Consider the following 11,811-nt stretch of genomic DNA (forward strand, 5'->3'; position numbering starts at 1 on the left):
ATGGATCAAGTTTACTTCCGAAGTTGAAGTCAATAATTCTTTAAACTTCTTAGATATCACTATTAACAATAGCTCCAAGAAATTTTCTTATACTATCTTTAGGAAGCCCACCCAAACCGTAAATACCATTAGTCAAGATTCGATGCATCCGGACTCTCAAAAAAGAGCAACCTTTTATAGCTTAATTCACAGAGCTTTTCACGTCCCTTTATCTGATGAAAATCATAAAAAAGAACTCAATACCATCCACTTAATAGTGAGAAAAAATGGTTTTGGCAGGCATTTCATAGGTAGGATGGTCAGAAAAATTGTTAACAAATCCAGTTCAACCCTTCTCAGAGAAACAAAAAAGAAAACAGATAACTACGCCACATTCACTTACACCAATAACAGGATTTACGAAATCACCAATATTCTTAAGAAGCATAATGCCAATATTGTCTTTAAAACAGTCAACAATAATACTAATTTCTTTTATAACCAATATAAAATCAATAACACTGTGAATAAATACAACAATCAGGTGTATATAAGTTAAATTGCAACCAATGTTCCGCGACCTACATTGGGCAAACTGGAAGAAGCTTTTTAATTAGATATAAAGAACATGTCAACGCCGCCAAGCACAAACAATACTCCGCCAAGAGCACTCATATAACAGAATCCAATCATTCCTTCACTTCCAAAGAACAGGACTTAAAAATTCTTTATTTTCATAACAAGGGCAATTTACTCATCGTTTTAGAAAACATTTTTATTAATATAGACCAAAAATGCAATCCTGCTTACAATCTGAATGATATTTTCAGAAACAGTGAACATAATTTTTGAGGCATTGCTCAACAGTTCCTATTTTGACAAACCTTCTAACAAGCTTCCACGCAGTCGCTCTCCGCCTATTGGTTCCAGCCCTCCCCTACTCTCCCCTCATACCAGCTCCCATCACACACGACCTCCATAGTTCGCCTCCAGTTAGCCACTAACATCCATACCACGCTGAACTAGTCATTCTTGGGTAGGCGAGAACGTAAGTAATCAGATAGGCCACATTTTATTTTCATTCATTCTTCTTTCAAATTATAAGATACTTTAAAAACTTGCCTACTTTTAACATTAATAATAGCCGTCATTCTCGTTCTAGGGCCCTCTACTGCATATTCTACATACAATATTACGTTCAGATATTCCGCTTAATTTCTTAACAAGAATTGACAACATCATCACACCAATAAGACGATCTCAACATCGTTTTACTGGATTCCTTACTCATGTTTATCACATGTTTATCGATCATCTTTATTCTACTGGAACTAAAATTGTGCTCCTTATTATCAAGTTTTTACCGACACATCGGAATACTGTATGTCAATACAGCACCATCAAGTCAAGAAGGACCTTAATACCTATTTTATTGAATCATCGCATGTGTAGAATTTTTCATTTCACTTTTAACAGTATTCAAGTGTTACGCTCAGAACATTCCAGCACATACTTCAGTATTTTAACTGACGCATTCGGCAATCTGAATTATTTTAATGTGTTGATTTTTGTCCTTGTCCTTTATGCTTGATCTTCGGCTGATGATGTCTACAAGAAAGATGAAACATGTTCCATTATATGTTTTTAAAATGTTATTTAAATAATTAAATAATAAAGTTTTAGTATTGTACAGGTGGAACATTTGACCATACCTTTAAAGTAGACTGATGTGGTTACTACAAGTATACTATCTATGTGTGCACAGCGTAGCTTGCCGAGAATCCCATTATTGCAGAGTTGTAGCTTGTGCTTCTCAGTCACCACCTATAAACCGATGACTGGCCACTGAAGCAATACATGTTTTCATGACCACATATTTTGCACAGAAAAATAAAAATAAATAGACAACACAAGATTATAGGCCACAATCCATTCATCTGCATTTTGAACTTGAGGGCAGATTTGTACTTTGATGCTGTATGCTCAACTTGAAGTGTCAAGCCACGTCCAACTGCACAACTCATATTTCTTGCATTATTCAATGGACACAGGTTATGTTAAAAAGTGCCTGTCTACCATTAACCTTAAAATTTTTACGACTGCCCATTTTGCAACAAGTAACAGAACAGTATATACAGTAAAACCTCGTTATATCAAAGTCGTTGGGACTAAAAAATCGGACTTCGAATTACGTGATTTCGAATTAACCGCCAATTCGCAATTCAGAAGTACCAACCCTTGCTGCGTTACAAAATATTCTAAGGCCCTGTTATTGCATGCAGTAAACCTTGATTCACAGTTTATACCTTTCAAATGCCATGAAAAAAGAACTATTTCCAAAAATGTATCCAAGAAGGTGCATTTACAATATTCATATAATGCACTTGTATATCTCACTGGCAAACATAACCTCACGCAACGAAAGAAAGAAAGAAAGAAAGAAAGAAAGAAAGAAAGAACATACATACATACATTATCATTATAGACTGTTATGCCTTTCAGCGTTCAGTCTGCAAGCTTCTGAGAATTTACTAAACGTCGCCACAATCCTCGATTTGCAACTAGTGTTGTGGCCTCATATAGTTCTATACCTCTTATCTTTAAATCGTTAGAAACCGAGTCTAACCATCGCCGTCTTGGTCTCCCTCTACTTCTCTTACCCTCCATAACAGAGTCCATTATTCTCCTAGGTAACCTATCCTCCTCCATTCGCCTCACATGACCCCACCACCGAAGCCGGTTTATGCGTACTGCTTCATCCATCGAGTTCATTCCTAAATTAGCCTTTATCTCCTCATTCCGAGTACCCTCCTACCATTGTTCCCACCTGTTTGTACCAGCAATCATTCTCGCTACTTTCATGTCTGTTACTTCTAACTTATGAATAAGATATCCTTAGTCCACCCAGCTTTCGCTCCCGTAAAGCAAAGTTGGTCTGAAAACAGACCGATGTAAAGATAGTTTCGTCTGGGAGCTGACTTTCTTCATACAGAATACTGCTGATCGCAACTGCGAGCTCACTGGATTAGCTTTACTACACCTTGATTCAATATCACTTACTATATTACCATCCTGGGAGAACACACAACCTAAATACTTGAAATTATCGACCGGTATCACCAATCTGACATTCGATTCTGTTGAATTTCTTACCTACTGACATCAATTTAGTCTTCGAGAGGCTAATTATCATGCCATACTCATTGCACCTATTTTCAAGTTCCAAGATATTAGACTGCAGGCTTTCGGCACAGTCTGCCATTAAGACCAAGTCGTCAGCATAGGCCAAACTGCTTACTACATTTCCACCTAACTGAATACCTCCCTGCCATTTTGTACCTTTCAGCAGATGATCCATGTAAACTATGAACAGCAAAGGTGAAAGATTACAGCCTTGTCTAACTCCTGTAAGTACCCTGAACCAAGAACTCATTCTACCATCAATTCTCACTGAAACCCAATTGTCAACATAAATGCCTTTGATTGATTTTAATAATCTACCTTTAATTCCATAGTCCCCAGTATGGCGAACATCTTTTCCCTCGGTACCCTGTCATATGCTTTCTCTAGATCTACGAAACATAAACACAACTGCCTATTCCTCTCGTAGCATTTTTCAATTACCTGGCGCATACTGAAAATCTGATCCTGACAGCCTCTCTGTGGTCTGAAACCACACTGGTTTTAATCCAACTTCCTCTCAACGACTGATCGCACCCTCCCTTCCAGGATGCCAGTGAATACTTTGCCTGGTATACTAATCAATGAGATACCTCAATAGTTGTTGCAATCCTTCCTGTTCCCTTGCTTATAGACAGGTGCAATTACTGCTTTTGTCCAATCTGAAGGTACCTTACCAACACTCCACGCTAATTTTACTACTCTATGAAGCTATTTCATCCCTGCCTTCCCACTGTACTTCACCATTTCAGGTCTAATTTAATCTATTCCTGCTGCCTTATGACAATGGAGTTTATTTACTATCCTTTCCACTTCCTCAAGCATAATTTCACCAACATCATTTTCCTCCTCCCCATGAGCTTGGCTGTTTGCAACACCACCATGATGATTTCCTTTTACATTGAGAAGATGTTCAAAATATTCCCTCCACCTCTCCAGTGATTCCCTGGGATCTATTATGAGTTAACCTGAATTACTCAAAACACTGTTCATTTCCTTTTTCCCTCCCTTCCTAAGATTCTTTATTACTGTCCAGAAAGGTTTCCCTGCTGCCTGACCTAGCCTTTCCAGGTTATTACCAAAATCCTCCCATGACTTCTTTTTGGATTCAACAACTATTTGTTTCGCTCTGTTTCTTTCATCTACGTACCAATCCCTGTCTGCCTTGGCCCTTGTTTGGAGCCATTTCTGATAAGCCTTCTTTTTACGTTTACAGGCTGCTCTCACTTCATCATTCCACCGAGATGTTCGCCTTTTCCCATCTATACGTTGTTCCTAGGCATTTCCTTGCTGTTTCTATTACAGCATCCCTGTATGCCACCCATTCACTTTCTATATCCTGAACCTGCTTACTGTCTACTGTTCGAAACTTCTCACTAATCATATCCATGCACTTCTGTCTAATTTCCTTGTCCTGGAGATTTTCTACCCTTATTCGTTTGCAGACAGATTTCACTTTCTCTACCCTAGGCCTAGAGATACTTAGTTCACTACAGATCAGATAGTGGTCTGTATCATCGAAAAATCCGCGAAAAACTCTTACATTCCTAACAGATTTCCTGAATTCAAAGTCTGTTAAGATATAGTCTATTATGGATCTGGTACCCCTAGCCTCCCATGTGTAGCGGTGAATAGTCTTATGCTTGAAGAATGTATTCGTAACAGCTAAACCCATACTAGCACAGAAGTCCAACAAACGCTTCCCATTCCCATTAGCTTCCATATCTTCCCCACATTTACCAATCACCCTTTCGTATCCTTCAGTTCTATTCCCAACTCTCGCATTGAAATCGCCCATTAGCACTATTCTATCCTTGCTGTTGACCCTGACCACGATGTCACTCAATGCTTCATAAAACTTGTCAACTTCATCCTCATCTGCACCCTCACATGGTGAATACACGGACACAATTCTTGTCCTAATTCCTCCCACTGACAAATCTACCCACATCATTCGCTCATTTAGGTGCCTAACAGAAACTATGTTGCGTACAATGGTATTCCTGATAAAGAGCCCTACCCCAGACTCTGCCCTTCCCTTTCTAACACCCATCAAGTACACTTTATAATCTCCTATCTCTTCCTCATTATCTCCCCTTACCCGAATATCACTTACTCCTAGCACATCCAGATGCATCCTCTTTGCTGACTCAGCCATTTCTACCTTCTTTCTTCCATAAGCCCCATTGATATTGATAGCTCCCCATCGAATTCCATTTCGTTCGCCAAGTTGTTTCCGAGGAGTCCCTCGCCTGTCAAATGGGAGTGGGACTCCATTACTCCCATAGGTCCAAGGCTTGCTTAAAGTGTTCTGAGCTCGGTAAATTCATGAAGCAGGATGCTGCCCTACTTGCACATAGTCCAAGTGAGGATCTCTCCTCTAACGGGTTATGGACCACCAGTGAATTGTATAGTCCTAGCCGCCTGAGCACAAGGAGGGCCACGACTCAGAATATGTCCGAGATGCCCACTCCCATTCCATAGCAACTGGTATCCCGACTCTCAGGACCACTTACTAGGCCACTCAGCCGTTGCAAAAGAAAAAAAAGGCACGATTCAAAGACGAGGAGAAATCCATGCTGGCTTCCATGTGCAAGTGCTTTATTCATTGGATTACTACTATCCTGTATGTATTTTAGATGCCTTGTATTTACATAGAATGTACCCGATGCCCTTAAAATCAAACTTTCCTATGACTCTACCCTTGTACGATTTCCCGCCATGGCACTCCTCTCGTACTTCAGAAATGTAAACACTTGCCACGTCACAAAGTATTCTAAGACCTATTAATACATGCAATCACCTCTATTCACAGTTTAATCCTTTCAAATGCCATGGAAAAAAAACTATTTCCAAAATGTATCCAACAAGGTGCATTTACAGTGTTCAAATAATGCACTTGGATAAATCACTGACAAACATAACCTCACGCAACGAAAGAAACAAAAAATTACACGATTCAAACACGAGGATAAATTATGCTGGTTCCCCTGTGCAAATGCATTATTTTTAGGATTTCTGTACTGTTTGCATTTTTAGACGCTTTGTACTGGCATGGGAAGTGCCTAACACCCTTAAAACATTGTGGCTTATCGAACTATCCTATGACGAGGGGATAAAGTTTCTCGCTTCCATATGCATTGCAACGCAATACAGATATCCCCATCCCCCACCCTTGTATGATTCTCCGGCTGGCACTTTCTCCTTTAAAACCATAAGACCGTTTGGGCTCGCATTAAAATAAAGCAATTAAAAATTAATGCACATTTGTGCGCTATTAAATTAATTAAAGCAATGCAGTTTCGTTGGCAATGACAATATTGTTCGGTGCCTTCGAATTTATTATATGAGCCACGTTTTTTCGTCAACTGTCGGCATCGCCAGTGTTCGCGGATCCTGTTTTTCCGCACACTGCCTGTTGCGTGATATTACGGCGTTCCTTAAAAGGCTGAATACAAAAGAATTCGAATTTCATTCAACTTAGCAATCATAAAGCGCACTGTAGACCCACCGAAATGAGTGTAAGTGCGCAAAACTACCCATCCACGTTACGGAACACGCGTACTATTATGACGCGGATAAATTTCTAGTTGAAATTACTCTGTAACATACTGTTGTTTTAAAATGTAAAGGCAGTTTCCAATTAAAAGTCTGAATTTCGGTAATGGGGCCGACATTGTACTTCGAATTACGAATTATCTGTATTTCGATTTAAACAATTTAAATAACATGCAAAACTGTATCTCATGTTTCCAGGAACGAGAGCTTCTTTGAATTAGGTGGGATTTTGAATTAACCGATTTTGAATTATCAAGGTTCTACTGTATTTATATCTACCCCAGTTAGTCCTGTTTCCTGATAAAGGGTAGGGTATGAGATGTGATCAAATTATAAGGCATATTTTTATTGCGGGATGCCCTTCCTAATGCCTGTTGAGGAGCTAATGAAGATGAATGGTGACTGAAATTGGATAAGGAGGTGAAAGGAATAGACTGTGGCCTATGAATAGGAACTGTCCTAGAATTTGTGTGGAAGTGAAAATGGGAAACCGCAGAAAATCATTCTCAGGACAGCCAATGGTACGGCTCGAACCTACTCATCTCCTGAATGCAGAGCTTGGCTCCATAGCCATAGAGCGTTGGCATGTGCGGCCACTGCATTTGATAGAAAATACATTGATGATGGAAAACTTTTACATAGTCATTGCAAGAAAATTATACTAATTTTCATTTTCCCCCAAATTTTCATTTCAATATTAAAGGTGAGAAAAATGTGTGAGGGAGGAAACTTACCCAGTTAAATATGGTAAGTACAAGAGAAAATATAGTATGCTCTATATTACTATGCTTTATTCAAGGGATAATCAATATCCTCCCTCCCAGTCCCATCCAAGCACTGAATGCTTACCATATTCTTAGGTGTACAAGTTTTTCATCATATTTTACTTTACTTCAGCAAGTCTCTTATGAATATTTTTCACCTTTTTAATTATAAGGAGGCATATGATAAGATAAATTCCAAAGCATATTATTTTACTGCATCACTAGGGAAAGCAAGTTTTATCACTAAATGGACCAGGCCTGTTTGGTGCATAAATACTGTACATAAATCCTGGTACTAAAGATTACAATGTGAAATTAACTCTTATAGTACAAGTAAGTAGTCTACTAATATACTTTCACATGCACCAAAAATGGGGCAAGTAATTGAATACCATACCAATACAATTATGAGGGTCAGTAATAGTGCTCACCTGGCTATGCTCAATATGGAATAAGAAAAAGGACTTGTTGGGACCATTGGCAGCCATCGTCTTTCTGAGCTCTTGAACTTGAATGAAATTTTCCTCCAACAGTTTATACGTGAGCAATTTTGCTTCTTTTGCTGGAATCATTGCTTTTTGTTGAATTTGTTCTTGTTCTATGAATTTCTTCTCTCGAATAAGCCTGTAGCAGAAGCACATGCAAATTCAAGAAATCAATAATTAGGGTCCTAAGCTCACCTTTCTCTATCTTTATGGAAAAAAGATTAAATACCAAATTAACACCATGAAGATAAAGGGCGCCCTCTATGGGCAAAAGTAATATGATACTTATTAGCCAAAATTCAAAAAAAAATATCACAGTCTACATAATTTTGCTGTAATTTTTAAAATGGATCAATACTTTAATAATAATGATCAAATTTCAGTGTTCTAAGAGCCAATATCAGGATCAGTCCCATCAGAGCATTTCACAACCACCCTTCTCACTGAACTATGAATACCTTCCAGATGAAGCAATTTCTTTCAAGTTTTATTTTGTTTTCTAACAGATCCTTGTGAAACTGAACCATGGCTCCATACATGCAAGAATGGGAAAGGGCTGGGAAAACAAGCAGCAATGGTATTAATAAGATACAACATTTGCCCTGTGTGGAAATGGGTAACCACACAAAATCTCATCTTCAGGGCTACCAACTGTGAAGTTCAAACCCACCTTCCTCCAAGCACATAGCTACAAGACCCATACTACTGTACAAAGCCAACTCATTTGATATCCAAGTCGTAACGTCAGTGAAATTCATTGATTTAAATAACTGAAAATGGTCACTAAACAAATGCCATAGGTGTCAAGATTCTTTTTTTTTTTTTTTTTTACAACTGGCTAAAGTCTGGAAACATCTGAGACAAAATTATTTTTATTTTCTTACAAAATTGTAAGGGGCTGCCTGGCTGAGGCAGTAAAGGCGTGCTTGGTTTGCCCGGAAGGACGTGGGTTCGAATCCCCGTCAGGAAGTCGTAAAATTTAAGAAACGAGATTTCCACTTCCGGAGATGCATATGGCCCTGAGGTTCACACAGCCTACACCAAAAATGAGTACCAGGTTAATTCCTGGGGGCAAAGGCGGCCGGGCGTAAAGCTAACCACTCCACCCCATCATGTGCCGAGGTTAACAATGGTGGAAGCCTTTACCTTCCACTCCTCCAAGGGCCTTCGTGGCCTGTACGGAAATAACTTTGCTTTGCTTTGCTTTTGCTTTGCTTTTACAAAATTGTACAAGAACTATTTTAATCCTCCTAGTCAATACTATATATTTTTTACGTCCAATTAAGACGAAGGTTATTGCGGTCATCCTCAGTAAGACACGTATGATGTATTAAAAACATAAGAGTGAATTTAATATTCTGATCTAAACTGTTGAGTAGTTCTAAACTTTCGTTTGATATGATCGTTTCCGGAATATGGTTACTTATCTCAAATTGATCCATTTGCCATCCTCCATCATCCCTGAAAGTTTGTATGAACATCATCATACTCTGTATTACAAGGGCAGATCAAATACACTGACTGACAGAGCAAATGCAACACCAAGAAGGAGTGGTCAGAACTTTATGCCAATTGCAGGGTAGACTGACGTCACTGAGGTATGCTCATGATGTGAAATGCGCCGCTGTGCTGCGCACGTAGCGAACGATAAATGGGACACGGCGTTGGCGAATGGCCCACTTCGTACCGTGATTTCTCAGCCGACAGTCATTGTAGAACGTGTTGTCATGTGCCACAGGACACGTGTATAGCTAAGAATGCCAGGCCGCCGTCAACGGAGGCATTTCCAGCAGACAGACGACTTTACGAGGGGTATGGTGATCGGGCTGAGAAGGGCAGGTTGGTCGCTTCGTCAAATCGCAGCCGATACCCATAGGGATGTGTCCACGGTGCAGCGCCTGTGGCGAAGATGGTTGGCGCAGGGACATGTGGCACGTGCGAGGGGTCCAGGCGCAGCCCGAGTGACGTCAGCACGCAAGGATCGGCGCATCCGCCGCCAAGCGGTGGCAGCCCCGCACGCCACGTCAACCGCCATTCTTCAGCATGTGCAAGACACCCTGGCTGTTCCAATATCGACCAGAACAATTTCCCGTCGATTGGTTGAAGGAGGCCTGCACTCCCGGCGTCCGCTCAGAAGACTACCATTGACTCCACAGCATAGACGTGCACGCCTGGCATGGTGCCGGGCTAGAGCGACTTGGATGAGGGAATGGCGGAACGTCGTGTTTTCCGATGAGTCGCGCTTCTGTTCTGTCAGTGATAGTCACCGCAGACGAGTGTGGCGTCGGCGTGGAGAAAGGTCAAATCCGGCAGTAACTGTGGAGCGCCCTACCGCTAGACAACGCGGCATCATGGTTTGGGGCGCTATTGCGTATGATTCCACGTCACCTCTAGTGCATATTCAAGGCACGTTAAATGCCCACCGCTACGTGCAGCATGTGCTGCGGCCGGTGGCACTCCCGTACCTGCAGGGGCTGCCCTATGCTCTGTTTCAGCAGGATAATGCCCGCCCACACACTGCTCGCATCTCCCAACAGGCTCTACGAGGTGTACAGATGCTTCCGTGGCCAGCGTACTCTCCGGATCTCTCACCAATCGAACACGTGTGGGATCTCATTGGACGCCGTTTGCAAACTCTGCCCCAGCCTCGTACGGACGACCAACCGTGGCAAATGGTTGACAGAGAATGGAGAACCATTCCTCAGGACACCATCCGCACTCTTATTGACTCTGTACCTCGATGTGTTTCTGCGTGCATCGCCGCTCGCGGTGGTCCTACATCCTACTGAGTCGATGCCGTGCGCATTGTGTAACCTGCATATCGGTTTGAAATAAACATCAATTATTCGTCCGTGCCATCTCTGTTTTTTCCCCAACTTTCATCCCTTTCGAACCACTCCTTCTTAGTGTTGCATTTGCTCTGTCCGTCAGTGTATAAATGGGAATTATTTTTTAAAATTTATTGCATCAACCAAAAAAAATACACATATCGATATCACTTTTCTACATAGTGTCCTGCCTTTGATGCACATTTTCTCCATCGGACTGGTAAGTTTTTGATGCTGTCCTGACAGATAGAAGAGGGACACGTGTGGAGCCAGATGTGCACAAACTCTTCTACACTTGCATCATTGAACCGCTGTCCTCCTAGGTCTTGTTTGAGTGGTCCAAACAAATGGTAGTCGCAGAGCGATAAATCTGGACTATACGGAGGGTATTCCAGAGGTGTCCAGTGAATTTCCTCCAGTTTTTACCGCGTTAAAGCGGCAGTATGTGGCCTTGCATTGTCATGGAGAAGAATGATGTTTTTGATCGGTTGCAGGCGTCGCTTGTTGTGATACGCAGCTTTTGCTTCATCTAAAAAGCCCTCTTTTTGTGAGAAATTTTATAATGATGCATTGCACAACAGACATGTGCACCTCTTCCTCGCTCATGGCATACTGAAGCAGCCCAGCTCTCCACCGTTGTTCGCACGTGCAAACCCCTTCTCCAGACACCCCCACCAACACCCTAGCAAAGCCCCACCTCAGAATTATTACTAACAGCAGCAATACATTCAAATTCCCATTTATATTTGATCTGGCTTCGTATTAATTTCTTGTGTATGAAAGGACACATGGTGCATTAAACAATCAACAAACATCATTTTTACTATTTCACAAGATAATACTGTTTATTAATTCCCTAAGTGTTGCCGGGCTATAGAAGAGTGCCACTGTATTCCCTGCAAGTCATAAGAGGCAACGAGAAAGGAAAAGTGAAATTTCAGGTTAGACCAATATCATGCTTAAGGTACAATAACATCTAAACAGCTTTCTTTCTTTCTTTCTTTCTGTTTTTTTTTT

The 11,811-nt window shown here is 40.9% G+C and overlaps 1 protein-coding gene across 1 annotated transcript in view; it reads right to left on the reverse strand.

The window, feature by feature from the left end:
- Positions 1 to 11,811, reverse strand: part of Polr3C (RNA polymerase III subunit C) — a 201,321-nt gene that overhangs the window by 54,443 nt on the left and 135,067 nt on the right. Inside the window, exon 7 of the mRNA XM_067144179.1 lies at positions 7,913 to 8,105. Within this exon, the coding sequence (XP_067000280.1) occupies positions 7,913 to 8,105 (193 nt within the window). The remainder of the gene's footprint in view (positions 1 to 7,912; positions 8,106 to 11,811) is intronic.

Source organism: Anabrus simplex, chromosome 3 (assembly GCF_040414725.1).
Source record: "Anabrus simplex isolate iqAnaSimp1 chromosome 3, ASM4041472v1, whole genome shotgun sequence".
Lineage (NCBI taxonomy): Eukaryota > Metazoa > Arthropoda > Insecta > Orthoptera > Tettigoniidae > Anabrus > Anabrus simplex.